Source organism: Cricetulus griseus, chromosome 4, assembly GCF_003668045.3.
Source record: "Cricetulus griseus strain 17A/GY chromosome 4, alternate assembly CriGri-PICRH-1.0, whole genome shotgun sequence".
NCBI lineage: Eukaryota > Metazoa > Chordata > Mammalia > Rodentia > Cricetidae > Cricetulus > Cricetulus griseus.
The window spans coordinates 211,590,643-211,606,437 of record NC_048597.1 but is presented as its reverse complement, the minus strand read 5'-3'; the positions used below and the strand labels follow the sequence as shown (position 1 = coordinate 211,606,437).

Below are 15,795 nucleotides of genomic sequence, written 5' to 3'. Positions count from 1 at the left end.
CCTTTAGTTCCACAGCCAGGGCTACACAGAGAAACCCTGTCTCAAAAACAAACAAAAGGGAGAGGGAGAGACAGACAGAGAGAGAGAGAGAGAGAGAGAGAGAAGAGAGAGAGAGAGAGAGAGAGAGAGAGAGAGAGAGAGAGAGAGAGACTTGTTGGCTACAGCTACAGGGCTGTACTGGCTGGTTTTGTGTGACAACTTAACACAAGCTAGAGTCATCAGAGGAAGGAGTTTCAGTTGAGGAAATGCCTTGATGAAAGGCATTTTCTCATTTAGGGAGAAATGGGGGAGGTGGTGCTATCCCTGGGCTGTTGGTTCTGAGTTCTGTAAGAAGGTGGGCTGAGCAAGTCGTGGGAAGCAAGCCAGTAAGCAGCACTCCTCCATGGCCTCTGCATCAGCGCCTGCCTCCAGGATCCTGCCCTGCTTGAGTTCCTGTCCTGACTTCTTTCAGTGGTGAACAGCAGTGCTGAAGCATATGCAAAATAATCTCTTTCCTCCCCAACTTGCCTTTTGGTCATGGTGTTTGTCACAGCCGTAGAAACCTTAACTGAGACAAGGGTCTTGACATATCTTTCGATATATTCAGAACTCAGTTCTTCAACAGCCATGAGGAGGGCAGGACTTCTAAGTGAAGACGAGGGGGAACTGGTATGGAAAAGGCATCTCTCCATTTACTGGCTGAGTCATTTCCTCAGTGGTTGTCACGGCTTTCTCCTCTACCCTGAAGAGGAAGCAGACATTTAAAAGTATACCTAGGCCACAATTCTCATAGAGAAGCATACATTTGATTCTCAGGGCCCCAAAGTCAAGTCAGGTGGAAACCGGGTATTTTTGGTTCTCATTTCTATGTCTTGTGGTTCTTTTCTCTGCCCTCAGACCCAAGATAGGCCCCAAAGCTAAACTGTAGCTACTACCACTCACACTCCAGAAGGCAGAATGATTTCTAGCTGTATTAATGTATTTTTTTTTTTTAAATCTGTGTTGGGTCATTGTTCAGTTGGTAAAGAGCCTGAGTAGCAAGATCGGAAATCCCCAGGATCACATACTACAGGCAGAGCATGTCTGTACTCTCAGCACTTGGGAGGTAGAGACAGGAAGATCAGAAATTGGTTATCTTTTCTATGTATGGCATTCAGAGCAGCCTGGGATATGTGAGGCCAGTCTCACAAGAAATAACCTCCCCTAAGCAAACAAAAATCTTTCTAGGCCAGAGATGTATCAGCAGGTGCAGATAGGGTGCAGACCCAGGAGAAAGGAGGGTGTGTGTGACGTTGTGAATGGAACACAGCGCTGATGTGTCAAACTCTGTACCACTAAATCACATTGCCAGCCATTTTCCATCTCACAAGAGCTAGCGTCAGAAGGTCAGATTTATCTAACCTGACCGTGGTAGACACATCTAGACCAGGATGAAGTTCAAAATCAGTTTCCTTTCATTTATCTACTGGCTCATTAAAGACCCTTCCACAAATGGAACTACAAGGGCTAATTAAAGCATCCTGTTCAGAAGAAAACAGGGGCCAGACCAGAGAGGATGCAGGTACAGAAAAGAGCAGGGCAGGAGGAACAAGTTTGAACACAGCTGGCTTAATACGGTCTCTTTCTTTCCTGAAAGTTCAAACGCCTACCAGGCCACAGTCCTGGCGAGCAGACGCACGTGGACCCTGCGCATGCGCGCAACCAAGGCACACACCGCCCCCTCCGGCTTGTCTTCTTCAGCCAAGTCACCAACCCTCTAAATGCCCGCCCTCCAGGCAAAACCCTCGGCCAATCGGAGACAGGAGTCACTAGGGACGTCACTTCTTTTGCATATACCCGCTTCTCCCCGCCCCCATGCCTGGCACCGCCCCGTCGGAGGAACGGATTGTCACCTAAGCGTTCCGTTCCGGCTTCTGATTGGCTCTCCCCGGAGCTCCGCCCCCGTATCCTCCCGCCGCCCTCCCCCCTCGGCGCGCCCACAGCGGCGGGCGGAACCGAGCGCGCAGGCGCAGCGCTGCCTCTCTCTGCTGGTGGCCCGCCTCCCTCCCCCTCCCTCCCTCCCCGTCCCCTCTCCCCTCCTCAGGCCCGCGCGTCTTCCTCCCGCACGCGCCGTCGTTAGCCGAGCGCTTGCCGGTGCGCGCCTTGCTCGTCCCTCAGGCAGCGCAGCGGGGCGGGAGCGACCCTGTTCCGTACCCTCGGTCCCAGCGAGGAGCGTACCACCGTTCCCCGGAGCGCGGGGGGAGCCTGCCGTCCTGCTGCCCGCCCCTCGGCGACCCCGCGGGGCTGAGGCGCCGCCGCCGCACCCGGCAGCCTGAGCGCACAGCCGGCCTTGACCCAGAGCTCCGAACCGCGAGCGCCGCGTCCGCCGCCGGCCCCACCCATCCGGGCCGCGGCCATGGCCGAAACCGAGGAGCGGAGCCTGGACAACTTCTTCGCCAAGAGGGACAAGAAGAAGAAGAAGGAGCGGAGCAGCCGGGCGGCCAACGCGGCGAGTGGCGCGGGCGGGAGCAGCGCGGCGGCGGGCGCCAGGCCGGGCGACGGCGGGAGCTTAGGCTCCGGTGCCAGGTCGGGCGACGGCGGGAGCCTCGGCTCCGGTGTCAGGTCGGGCGACGGCGGAAGTCTGGGCTCCGGGGCCAGGTCTGGCGACGGCGGGACCTCGAGGCCGGGCGACGGCGGGAGCTCGGGCCCCGCCGGCAAGGCCGTAACGAAGGTAAGGGTTGGGAGGCCGGCGGCCGGCCACATGTGCCCGCCCCCGCCGGCCCGGGAGGCCACGTGACTCGGGCTTCGCACGTCGGGCGGGCTCGGGGGCCTCCGGTGCTCGCCTCGTCGCCCCCGTCCGCCGTCCTCCGCGCGCCGCGCCCTCTGGGCCACGGGGGTTGGGGCGGGCCGCGGTCCCCCGAGTGACGTGCTCGTCGCCGCCGCACTTGAGCCTAGTTGGAGCTGGATTTCGGTTTTTTTTTTTTTTTTTTCTTATAGTTGTTTTAAGTCTCATCGGTGCAGCCGGTGTAGCGTGGCTTGCTCTTCCAGCCGCGGCCACATGGAGCTAGAAATGGAGTTGTGGGGTTTCTCTTGATTCTTCTCCGCTCAGCTTTCCCTGTAGTTGGTGTTAAGTAAAAAGCGGCGGAGGAGAGGGCGTTTGGTAGGTAGGCACGTGTCGGGATCTTGCTAGGACCCAGGCTGTGCTTTACGATTCAGCCACTAGACCCATTTTAATTTTTGAGTCAGGCTCTCACTGTGTAACCTTGGCTGGCCTGGAATTCACAAAGAACCTCCGGCCTCTGTCTCCCGAGTGCTGGTATTAGAGATTTGTGTCACTACTTCCTGCAATTTTTTTTTCTAAATCACATTTTTCATATTTGCTTGCGCGCCCTCATGTGTGCAGGAGAGGTTGGAGGACAACTTGCCTGAGCGAATTCTCTTCTTCCACCATGTAAGCCTGGAGAATCAGATTCCGGTCCTCAGAGCTGTCTGCAGGTGCATTTACCGGCTCAAAAATCCTGGTGGCCCTTGATCTCTCTCTTTTTTTTTTTTTCCCTAGTTTGAAACCTGTTTACCAAGATCTCTTAATTATCAGATGGTTTGCAGATTCCTTTACCAGCTGAGGAATCCCGAAATGGCCCTTGGTCCCTTTTTTCCTAGTCTGAAACCTGTTAACCAAGAACTCTTGATTAATCGGTTGGTATTTCTCCCACAGGATGAAGATGAGTGGAAAGAATTTGAGCAAAAAGAGGTTGATTACAGCGGTCTAAGAGTTCAGGCAATGCAAATAAGGTAGGGTGTGATTACAGGTGGGATTATATTACCCAGTTGGGGATAGAAGTATTGAACACGTATTTTTCTTTAGACCAGCTCTAAAATGCTGCGAGCATGTCCCTACTTGAGATATGTTTTGTTCATTCGTGTTTTGCTATGGGTGTTGGGTCCCCTGGAACTGGAGTTTCAGTTGTCTGCTGCCATGTGGTTGTTGGGAATTGAACCCAGGTCCTCTGGAAGAGCATCCAGTGCTCTTGACCACTGAGCCATTTCTCCAGACCCTTTTTTCTTTAAGAATAATCTTGTTCTCTCCCGTAAACAAGTTGATATATTTTTGCAATTGAAGTGTATAGAATTTCCAGACAAATGCAGATTTGTGTTCACAGTGAAACCACCTTGTATACTCAACACCCCAGTTGAGAAATTGAACATTTCTTTCATAAAGTCACCCTCCTCCTGAAGCCTTGCATTCACTGTTTCATCCTCAAGAATAACTACATTCCTAGCACATGAATTCCCTTTAGGACTTTATAGGAATGGGATTGTAGATCCTAAGTACTTCATTTACATGGGTCTTACCTGTGTATCCCAGGATGGCCTTCTGAAGGCTTATTCCATCCCCTCAGCTACTGCGATTACAGACCCGTGCTGCCATTTTTGGGCTTGAAGTAGCTTATTTTTTTAAAGTTCAGGAAAACAGTCATTTTTCAAAGTTGGGTTAGGTGGTTGTGAGGCTTTAGATTAAGAGCTGCCTGCTTGTCGGGTTCAGTTTATGATAGTTTTAGATCTGGTTTTTAAAGTGATATGCTTTAAAAGTTTTTTAAATAGAAAAGGTAAGTATCGGGTTCTGTTGCTTTAAGATTCAAAATCCTTGACTGACTTTATACAAACAAACTATCTTCAATTGCCTTTGATTAGAAGCTTGCAATTTATAAAGAATTCCAGTGACCACATACGAAGTATTTGAGCTGAGGAAATATTTAACTCTGAGCTGTCTTTTGAAATCTAGTGCATAGTATTTGTGATCTTAAAGAACCTTCTGTTGAAAAGCCAGCTAGTATTTTAATGTATGATTAATGTCTATACCTCCCTGGCATTAATGTCCTTAGGTGTTCTCCCTTCATCTTGTGAGTTTACCCAAGTAAACATTACTTTTGGTATCACTTTTGTCTTTTTGGTGTGGCTTCTTGACATTATTTCTGTTTGTTTTCCCCCTTTTCTTTGAAAGATTTATTGTAATTACTTACGTGTGTCTGGGTTGGGGATATGTGCAGGTGCCTGAGGAGGCCAGAACAGGGCAATAGGTCCCTTGAAGCTGGAGTTACAAGTAGTTGTGAACTGTCTTGAGTTCCAGGAACTGAATTTGGATCCTCTGCAAGAGCAGTATATATATATGTATATATATATAATTTTCTTTGAAGAGTGTTTTAGAAACTATTCCCACTGGGCCTAGTGATACAAGCCTTAATTCCCAGCTTAGGAGCCTAAGGAAGGAAGATTGAGAAAAATCAGGACTGCCTGAGTTAGAGTGAGTTTGAGGTTACCCTGAGCAATTTAGTTGACCCTGTCTCAAAATTTAAAAGAAAAGGTAGATGTTGTTGTTTTCTTTTTCCTGATGGTACCTATTTCAACCCTGAAGCAATTATCATAGTGTGACTAATTGATATGGCTTCAAAAACTTCAAACAAAAAACCCTTTTCAAAAAATTAATGAAGTTTGGATACTACAATTGGCCTGGGTAAATTATAAACTTCATACCAGTTAATAAGCTACTGTTAGAAACTGATGTCATGGTATCATAATATCTTTTTAAGATAATATCTTGTTTCCATGTCTTTCAAATGAAAGCTGGGATATTTTACTTCCTCTTATGAAGGTGATATATATGTACTTTGTGTATAAAATAAAATTCATATGGATATTGAAACATCTAGCAGTGTTTATGTGCTTAGATGGTTTTCTAGATATATGTAGTAACTCAGTTGCTTTTCATAATGGGTGTGCCATCTTTGTTTTATCTAACAGCAGGCTAGTGCCATCTTGAAAATCTGACCAGTAAATGGCAGAGATGGCAGAAACTGGATTTCAACCATCAATTCCTGGGTTTTGGCACTCAAAAATTACTCATTAAGCCGGGCGTTGGTGGTACATGCCTTTAATCCCAGCACTTGGGAGGCAGAGGCAGGCAGATTTTGAGTTCAAGGCCAGCCTGGTCTCCAGAGTGAGTGCCAGGATAGGCTCCAAAGCTACACAGAGAAACCCTGTCTCGAAAAACCAAAAAAAAAAAAAAAACATTAAAATTACATTTTAAGAATCTGCTCTAGATGTTTTGGGTGATGGTTTAAGTGGCATGAATATAATTTGTTAGTGTAAGCTCAGTATTATCTTAAATGGCCGGATACCTTATATATTAAAAGGGAAAGCTGAAGTTTGGATTGACCATATCCTTTATCTGTTTTTCCTTTGTTTTTGTTTTTATTTTTAAATTATGTTTTGTGAGCGTGCTGTGGCATGCATGCCTGAAGACATGGCAGAGGTTGATTCTCCCACCTTGTGGATTATTCAGAATAAAAGGTCCTTAGGCTTGGTGGCAAGTGCCATCTCCTTTCATAACCTTTTGTTTTTGGAGAAGGCATTGGAAGTCCCCCTGCTTCAGCCTCTTGTGTGCTGAGGTCACCATACTTAGTCTGCAAATGGGTGATTACTTCTGTGATTTTTTCCCCCCAGTATTGGGAATCATGGCCAGGCTAAGCCATAACCCTAGCCCCTGAGAATACAGTCTTTTTGTTTTTGTTTTTTGAGACAGGGTTTCTCTGTAACAGTCCTGGTGGTCCTGGAACTAGCTCTGTGGACCAGGCTGGACTCCAAACTCACAGAGATCGCCTGTCTCTGTCTCCCGAGTGCTGGAATTAAAGGCAGGCATCACCACCGCCTGGCTAGAGATAGTCTTTTGTGCAAATTGAGGATGAGGCTGTTTCTCTTAATGTGAGCACCATAGGCTTTTAAATGCTGTGGTTACTCCTAACTAGTGGGCAAAGGATCGTAATAGAAAATGGGTATGGTGATTTACACCTTTAGTCTTAGCACCTGGGAGATAGAGGCTAGATCAGTCAGGACTGAGCTGAAAAAGGCCGGCCTGGGCTACCTGAGACCGTCTCATAAAATCAAGCTAAAAGAGAGGTCAAAAAATTTGTCTTGGATTCTGAGTATGGCTCAGTTTAACATACTTGTGTAGCATGCAAGAGAATTTAAGTTAGTCCCCAGTTCCCCAAAACAAAAACCCAGACAGAACATTAAGCCAAATGAGTCAGAAGAAATTTGTCTTAACCACTCGGACACATTTTGCTTTAATAGAAATAGCCTTTTGGGGGTCCAGCAAGATGATTCATTGGATAAAAATGCTTGCTATTAAAGCCAATGACCTGGGTTTGCAGGTCCAGAACCTACATGGTGGAAAAAGAGAGCTGATTCTCAGAAGCTGTGCTTTGACAACACAGCCATGCACACACCTTACCCCTAAAAAGTTTAGCTGGGCATGGTGGTACATACCTTTATTCCTAGCAGAGTTAGGCAGAGACAGGCAGATCTCTGAGATCTAGGTCAGCCTTGTCTACATACCTGGTTCTATGCCAGTCAGGGCTGCATAGTGTGACCATATTTCAGAAAAGAAATGCCTATTGTAGATAATTCATATGGTGGTGCATTAATCCTGGTGCTTAGGATGGTAAATGTACTTGTTTGTTTTTCCAATAGTGAAAAGGAAGATGATGATAATGACAAGAGAGAAGATCCAGGAGACAACTGGGAAGAAGGTGGAGGTGGTAGTGGAGTAGAAAAGTCTTCAGGTCCCTGGAATAAAACAGCTCCAGTACAAGCACCTCCTGCTCCAGTATTAGGTAATTTTCTGTTTTCCTTCTGAAAGGAAGGAGAGGCTTTTTTAATCAGTGTTATGTTCCTGTTGTGGGGTTGGGGTGGGAACTGTACCATTCCTGGGAGGAGCTTAAGACCTAAATGGAAGGACTGTAAAAACTGAGTGACATACTTTTGTCCGGTAGACTGTCAGAGTTTTGCTTTTGGTGCTGGGGGATGAAGCCAGGTAGTTCACTTACTAGCAAGCAAGCATTCTACCACTAAATTACATCCTTGGTGCTACTCTTAGGTCTTGAAGCCTGAATTCTCAGCAGGTCTTAATTTTATGAAGGGAAGTTCTTTGGAACTAAAAGTTTTAGGGATATATGTGTATGTTGTGCATGTGTGTTTGCATGTTTGTACAGGTGATTGTGGATGGGCAGAAACTTGTCATTATCATTGTCCACTTAATTTGTTGAGGGTAGGCTCTCTCAAGGAACCAAGAACTCAAACCAGTTGCAGTTAGCCTACCTAGCCAGCTTGGTTTTTGTGATCCTGTTTCTGCCTCTCTAGGGAGGGATTACATATGAATGCCATGCCTACCCAGCTTTTACATGGATCTGATCTCTGGTCCTTAAACACTTGCTCAACAGACATCTGCTGAGTCATTTCTGCACACTGAAGTTTTTGTTTATTTTTGGTGTGCTAGAAATTGAACAGAGGCCTTGCACATGCTAAATGTACCACTGAGCTGCATTTCCAGCTAAGAAATCTTAGGGTTTATTTATTTTATTTTGAAACATCATTTTATGTAGCTCATGCTGGCCTTGAGTCCTTGGTGTAACAAGGATGACCTCATGCCACCTCCCCTTCCTTAATGCTGCTGGGATTACACAGGTGTAAGCTTTCTTGGCAACTTTTCTAATATAAAATATTTTTAAAATTGTATGTTTTGCTAATGCCCTCATCCCCCTGCCTAGACCCACCAATCTCTCTTGCTTTTTGAGATAGGGTCTCACTAGGCAGTCCAGGCTAGCTTCAAATTGTGCACGAATGGGTGTTGTGTGTTATGTCTTCATACGGGTACGACTATTGGGGCCAGAGGCTGACTTCATGTGTCTTCCTTTGTCACTCTACAAGTTCTCACTGAGTCTAGAACTCACTGAATAGCTATACTAGCTGACCAGCTCTCTCTGGGGGTCTTGTTTCTCTGGCATCACCCACCCACCCACCCCCCCAAGCCTGATCTGGTTACAGGCACATGCTGTCGCCAGGCTTGATACTCTCTACGGGCTTAGATTATACCAGAAAGAAAGCTTACAGGCTATTTACTGAGTATCTAAGCTTCACTTGGGATAGACACATACTGCCATGTTTGTTTATTTATTTATTTATTTATTTATTAGATGTATTCTGGTAAATTGTGAGTTTAAGTTCTCAATGCTTATATGGCAAAGTGTTTTACAACTTGAACCATCTCTAGCCTCTTGATTGCCGAAGTGACTAGTGTGAATTGCCATGTTGGTGCTGCTTGGTTTTTTTTTTCTCTCGAACTTGATAATCTTTCAGGGTACTCCTGGAATGTATCACACACGGCTTCTGTAGAATCTTTGTTCTTATGCTTTGAGGCTGGTATCTTTCCTCTTTGTGTTAGCTGCCTGAAGCATTTTTGGTGAAAGGACAGATGGGAAATAACTTGGCATGAGAGGACCTTGGGTGGTCTCTTGTGCTACTTGACATGGAAGTTAAAATGGATATAACTGTGATGGGTGTCGCCACATTTCAGTTATAGCTTGTTTGCTAACATTTATGCTAACATTTAGTTTTATGTGTTTGCTTTCTTTTTTTCCGAATTTTATTGTTTGTATGGTGAGTTTGTGGAGCTGGATCTTGCTGCCAGGTTTATACAGTGTCTTTACCTGCCAAGCCATCTTGCTGGCCTCCAGGCCTTTTTAAGTCTACATAATCACTGAAGAACCCCTCCCTAAGCCCTTTTTAAATATGCAGCTATTTAGGGGCTGAAGAAATACTTTGGTATGTGTGTCCACAAGTCACACCACACAAAGACACAAATGATTTTTTTAAAGCCACATATGTATGGCTAATGTTGGAATATAAGGATCAAAGATATTTGATTTCTTTAAAGATAAGTCTGAGTTGCTCTAGTGGGCTTTGAATTCATGATCCTTCTCTCAGCCTCCCAGGTACTGATGTTTGGAGCATGTTCCACCACTCCCAGCAATTTTTGTTTATTGTTTGTATCCCAAGTGTGGTTTAGATACTCATATTCATTAAATAAGTATGTAACTTTTCCCTCTTGTATAATCTAAGCTTGTAGAAAGCTGTCTTTTAGGGACTGGAGAGCTGACTCAGCAGTTAACTGCTCTTCCAGAGGTCCTGAGTTCAATTCCCAGTAACCATATGGTGATTCATAACCACCTATAATAAGATCTTGTGCCCTCTTTTGGCCTGCAAGTACACATGCAGGCAGAAAGCTGTATGCATAATAAGTAAATCTTTTTGAAAAGAAAAAAAGTTTTAAGCTATAAGAACATTGTATTTTTAGCTAGTATATGATTGGGTGGATGTTGTGTCTTCATGATGTAGGCTTCCAGACTTCAGAAAGCTTTTGAAAAGTGGAAAACAACACTGCTTAGAACCATACAGAGGATCAGTTGGGGAATATAGGAAAAACCTTGAAGATTGTGACCCCTAAATTAAGTCTTAGTAAAAAGATTTTAAGCTATTAGGCCTTTTCCTGTTTTCTAATTAATAGAGAAACTGAATATTCAGTAATCTTAGAGAATGAAATAAAGATAAGGATTGCCTATTTTTTATCATCTTTAGAATTTGAAATACTACATATGCATTTTATTAAATAAATTATTTATATAAGGTAACTTGTTTAGACTACCTTCCAAGTAAAGAAAAGTGAATGTCACATTACTGATAGAAACACTGGGGACTGTAGTGTTGCATTCCAAAAGGTAACTTCCTAAGGACTTGTCTCATTTCCCGAGCCAGATGATTCCCTCCCTCAAGTCTGTAACCACACTCAGAATGTGCATACATGGCATGTTAATATTATTCCCAGAGAAGTTAGAGCACTTACTGCTTTAGAGATGAGCAGCTTTCTAGTTTGAGACATTTTCTCACAGAACTTTGCTTTGTTGTCTAGTCTGAATTCCTTCTAAATAGAGGTTGCTTTTCTCATAATTGTTAGGTGACTAGGAGTGCAGGAAAATGTTACTAGAAGGTCAAATGTTTGAATGAATGGTTTGTCTATTAGTTACAGAAACTCCGGAGCCAGCAATGCCTAGTGGTGTATATAGGCCTCCTGGGGCCAGGCTAACCACAACAAGGAAAACGCCACAAGGACCACCAGAAATATACAGTGACACACAGTTCCCATCCCTGCAGTCCACTGCCAAGCACGTAGAGAGCCGAAAGTAAGTATGTGAAGTTATGAGTTAGGCTCTTGGAGGACAGGCATCTGGGAACCTGGAGTACTCAGGAGAGGAGGGAAGGAAGAGGTGGGGAAGAGCTCTTGGAAAGGGCAACGAAAAGGATGCTTTGCTCTCTGCTTTATTTCTATCACAGCTACATTTGGGTAGTTCTTAAAAGTACATAGTACTGGCTTATATTCCTTTTAAAGACAGAAACTAAAAATGTAAAAGTTATTATCATTGCATTCCCAATAAATGGGAGTAGATGAAAGATGTTGACATTTACAATCTAATACTAAAAATAATCTTATTTCAGCAGGTACTTAAAATGAATGCTGCCTGAAGTTAAATGACCACATATGGCACATCTACATCTTATTTAGGGACATGAATTTTCAAAAGTAAATAAAATGGGAAGAAATGTAAATGGCATCAGATGGAAAAATTTATTGGGTGGCTTTAAAGTAAATCCCAGCCTTTTCGCCTCATTGAGAGCACAGCTGGCTTGAATTTAGACCTCCAATCGGACTTGCTTCTCTACGCTGTCCTCAGATGTGTGGGGGACTCTGGGAGGGCAGTGACTTGCCACACACATCTTTCTTTACCTGATCTAATCAGACCACTCCCCCAAAGCAAAAGGGAGGAGAAATCGTTGAATGATGAGAACATTACTTGAATGAGAAAATTGTTACCCTTATGCATAAAGATGTATTATCTACTAACTGCTAAAACTTAGAAGTGAGTCTTAGGAGGATTGTCATTATACAGCTTCTTTCTGGTTGTCTTCAAGTTGGTCCCAAAACATTCTGTTGAGAAGATGGGACCTCAGAGCTTCAGTACAGTATTACATGTTTTCTGTTCAATTGAAGCCTTAAATGGTTTGATAAGGATTTTGTATTCCCTACCTGGCCAGGATTATTCTTAGGGGTCTTTTTTTTTTTTTAATTCAAAGAAGAATACTTTCAAAATTCCCCAGTGAAGAAGAAATATTTACTGATTACATTTCTTTTCCCTTAGGGATAAAGAAATGGAGAAGAGCTTTGAAGTAGTAAGACACAAAAATAGAGGTAGGGAGGAGGTTTCAAAAAACCAGGCCCTTAAACTTCAGCTAGACAACCAGTATGCTGTGCTTGAAAATCAGAAGTACAGCCACACACAGTACAGTTAAACAATGGTCTTTGCTAAGCCTTCCAAGATAATTAGACCACAGCTAACCACCAAGAACAGCCATTCAGCGTCTTGATTCCTGGATCAACAGTGCTGACTGATGAGAGGAAGACTTCGAGTCCAGTAACTGTCCCTGTTGCACTATGGAAGTTCAAGAGTCACAACTGATCTCTATATGTGTTGGATTTAGGGGTGTTTTCATTGTCTTAAATACTTGTGAATTAGATTCAGCAGTGTTTCCATAGTTGCTCTGCATATAAAACCAAACCTGCAGCCAGTGGTCATTTCAAACATCTTTATGTTCAGATACTGAGCCTTCGCAAGGTTGACTACCTCAGATTTGCTGCACTTAATTGTGGATTTCATGTGGATCACAACTTCTGCATAAGATTACAGCTATTAGTGTCGGCGTGAACCTTGAAACCAACTCGACTGGATTCCTGTCAAAGCCTTCAGAAGTCAGCCATCTGGGTTCTGATCTGCTGTAAAAGATGAAGAGTTAAGTGACCTTAATTAACCTGTCCTGTGCCCCACCCTAAGGAATACTCTGTAAGCTGTGGCTATATTAGACTTCCTGGAACAAGCCGCTGTCAGAACTGATGTGTTTGGATCATCTATGTGGGGCTATGATTTATAATTTAAGTTTTTAGTGTTAGTATGAGGTGACTGTAGATTCAATTCAACCAAACTTGGATCCACCAAATGGGGAATGGGTGGGGGATAGTCTTGTTTCTTTGAATACCTTTTTATAAAGATAGTGCTTGTTCTGTTCCACATTAAGGCCTTGCTTTGACTTGGAGTAAGTTCTTTGACAGCATATTGTGTGGTGAAATAGCCTGAATAAGGCATTGGAATTGTGAAATGCCCTGTGAATTTGCCAATCCGTAGGTGGAACCAGATAGATCGCCTTTGATAAAAAGGGCAGCAGATGCCAGTCTTCACTCCAGGTGCTGCTCAAGCCTCCTCTAATCAGGTGTAAACGGAACTGCTGTGGATGGAGTGGTGTCTGCTCAGGTGGGGAGAGGTTCACTGACCTGTCTTAACAATGCGAAGCAACAGGAGCAAAACCTCACCAACACCTTGAAGTTGTTTGATGAATCTTGCATGGTGTCTGATAAATCCTTGTGTGTGCCCCAAATTTAAAGATACTGGCTATTCTGTAGATAATTCCTTGTTCCAGCCAGTTTTGTTGTCTACCTTGGGAGTATGTTTGTGATGTTCACTTGGAAAGGCAGGAGACTAGCCAATGATGTAGCACGTCTCTTCTTAGTAATTACAACTTAACTTTGCAGTAGTACTTGGCCCTTAAAGAGATTATTGCTATGTTTGTTCCTTTCTGCCTAATGAAATAGTCTGCCAATTAACCTACTAGAAATGGTTCAGTATAAACTATATTTGCAACCTACTACATGATGGCAGTATCTGGATTTCTGTGTAATAAACCCCTTTGCCAAATGCAGTTCAGATTTGCTAGCTACATACAGGAGTGAAACAGGTAATGAGGCAAGCTCTCCCAGTTTGAGAGTATGTCTTAACGTTCGGTGAATGAGTGCAGCAGTGTAGGAAGCCAGGGAGGTGTAGGGCAGTGTTTTCCTGACCAGACTGCATGCCATTCTGGGCAATAAAGTTGGCATGATCTGATCCATCCAGGGGAGGTTGGATGATTAGGAGTTTGAGATTCTTGGTTAAACTGAAGACTTATTTGGGCACCAAAAACCTTAACAAATAATCTCACACCTTGAGCCACATACTTCCCTTAACGTATGCTTTTACCCCTCACCTCCGAATTCTGTTTGGGGTTAGGGTTTAAGAAGTGAACGAAGACAGATGTGAAGAGGTTTGTTTAACGGCATACTGTACTGGAACACTGAAGACCTGCAGCAGATGTAAATTCCAAGTCTTGTTCTAATTTTTTAAGATTGTGAAATTATCAAAATGCACATGAATCAAGTTTTAATACACTGTCTGGGTGGATGAGGCTGTCCATTGCACCATTTCTTTCTTTGGGTTCTCAGGCATGGTTCGGCAGTGTAAGAACTCTGTAACATTAACATTGAATAAAAAGTAAATCTATGAATGGTAGAATGTCGTCCTTTCTGCTGGTACCCCTTGACCTTCATGGAGAGCAGTGCCACGTCCATTTCTGGGCATGATGCCCCGTTCTCTATTGAGAGTACGCTTGTTTGCTGAGTTCTGAAGAAGCTAAAAAGGGGAGGTGAGAATGGCTACAAGTCTGAAACACTGGGAAAACGTTGAACCATCCGCTGGAGGCTTCAGTAGAATTTTTGTCAAGGAAGGGTTCTAAAGCCTTTTATCCTGTAAACAAAGTTTTCATGTCAAAGCCTATTTATTGAGTTGGGGCAAAACATGGCATGTGTGGGCCAGAGGCTGAAATCAACATTGGGTATATTCCTCAGTCATGGTCTCCTAGAGGCAGGTTGTCCTGCCAGCCCCAGGAATCTACTGGGGATTGAAATCAGATCCTGCTTGTGTTGACAACCATTTAACTTCTGAGCTATCTCTGAGCTCCTTATGCATAAGCTTTAAAGTTTTTTGTTTGTTTTTTTGTGTGTATGTTTCTGTGGTACTGGAGGAGGCCAAAGAAATTGTTGGAGTTCCTAGATGGTTGATAGCTACCATGTGGGTTTTGGGGATTAAACTTGGGTCCAGAACATCCAGTGCTTGATCTCGATGCTCCATTTCTCCAGCCTTACATATCTTTTTTTTTTTCTTAAGATTTTTATTATGTATACAACACTCTGCTTCCATGTATATCTGCACACCAGATCTCTCTCTTTTTTGGGGGGGAGGTTTGAGACAGGCTTTCTCTGTGGCTTTAGAGGCTGTCCTTGGAACTAGCTCTTGTAGACCAGGCTGGTCTTGAACTCACAGAGATCCGCCTGCCTCTGCCTTCTGAGTGCTGGGATTAAAGGCATACGCCCGGCTCACACCAGATTTCATAACATGGTTATGAGCCACCATGTGGTTGCTGGAAATTGAACTCAGGACCTCTGGAAGAGCAGTCAGTGCTCTTAATCTCCAGCCCCCTTACGTATCGTTCAAGGCATCAGTAGTTTATATTGGTTTATATTATAGTCTTTTAAATTTCTAAGTCAGTTGTATATTTTAAGTCATTTTTAGCAATGGGATCTATACTATTTACTCTTTGTACTTGGTTGCGGATTTTTAAAGAAATGATTCATGTGTGCCTGTATGCCACTTGTTTATGAGACCAAAAGGCATTAGATACCCTGGAGCTGGAGTTGGAAGCATGAACCTTTCTTTGCAGGTGCTGGGAATGGAAATCTGGTCCTCGGCAAGAGCATCAGATGCTCTTAACCACTAATGTATATCCAGTTCTGAGGCTTTTTTAATTTATTTAAATAGAGTATCACCTTAAAGTTCCAAACATTCCAGGTGAAGCACTCTACCATCAGGCTACATGCTAAGTCCTTTAGCTAAGATGGGAACTTGAGATCTTTCCTGCCTTAGCCTTCTAAGTAGCTAGGATTGTAAGCATTTATCGGACCTTTTCTTCCATTGGCTTTTTAGAGACAGGATCTCATGAGTACAACCTACCCTCAAGCTTGCTCTGTAGCTG

At 44.0% G+C, this 15,795-nt stretch overlaps 1 protein-coding gene and 1 long non-coding RNA gene across 7 annotated transcripts; one reads left to right on the top strand and one right to left on the bottom strand.

The window, feature by feature from the left end:
- Positions 1 to 559: 559 nt before the first annotated feature.
- LOC118238544 lies at positions 560 to 1,907 on the bottom strand. The gene is made up of 2 exons (XR_004769749.1): positions 1,629 to 1,907; positions 560 to 721 (listed from the first exon to the last, which is right to left on the bottom strand). It is a non-coding gene; the product is annotated as an uncharacterized LOC118238544 (long non-coding RNA).
- Positions 1,908 to 2,241: 334 nt separating this feature from the next.
- On the top strand, positions 2,242 to 14,276 carry Cdv3 (CDV3 homolog). 6 transcript variants are annotated; one of them, XM_027414335.2, is made up of 6 exons: positions 2,242 to 2,689; positions 3,674 to 3,750; positions 7,486 to 7,628; positions 10,871 to 11,030; positions 11,344 to 11,346; positions 12,045 to 14,276. In XM_027414335.2, exons 1-6 carry the CDS (start codon positions 2,375 to 2,377, stop codon positions 12,193 to 12,195), a joined length of 849 nt encoding a protein of 282 aa, XP_027270136.1. In that variant the 5' UTR covers positions 2,242 to 2,374; the 3' UTR covers positions 12,196 to 14,276. The 6 variants fall into 6 exon arrangements, with proteins under 6 accessions (XP_027270136.1, XP_027270139.1, XP_027270137.1 ...); XM_027414340.2 differs by lacking the exon at positions 2,242 to 2,689 and adding an exon at positions 2,970 to 3,118; XM_027414339.2 differs by lacking the exon at positions 2,242 to 2,689 and adding an exon at positions 3,261 to 3,453.
- The last annotated feature ends 1,519 nt before the right edge of the window (positions 14,277 to 15,795 follow it).

Excerpts from the sequence above, each read along its gene's own strand:
- Cdv3 (XM_027414335.2), top strand. The coding sequence starts at position 2,375 with ATGGCCGAAACCGAGGAGCGGAGCCTGGACAACTTCTTCGCCAAGAGG. Across the intron at positions 2,690-3,673 it reads CCGGCAAGGCCGTAACGAAG|GATGAAGATGAGTGGAAAGA; the intron begins GTAAGGGTTGGG and ends TTTCTCCCACAG. Across the intron at positions 7,629-10,870 it reads ACCTCCTGCTCCAGTATTAG|TTACAGAAACTCCGGAGCCA; the intron begins GTAATTTTCTGT and ends TTTGTCTATTAG.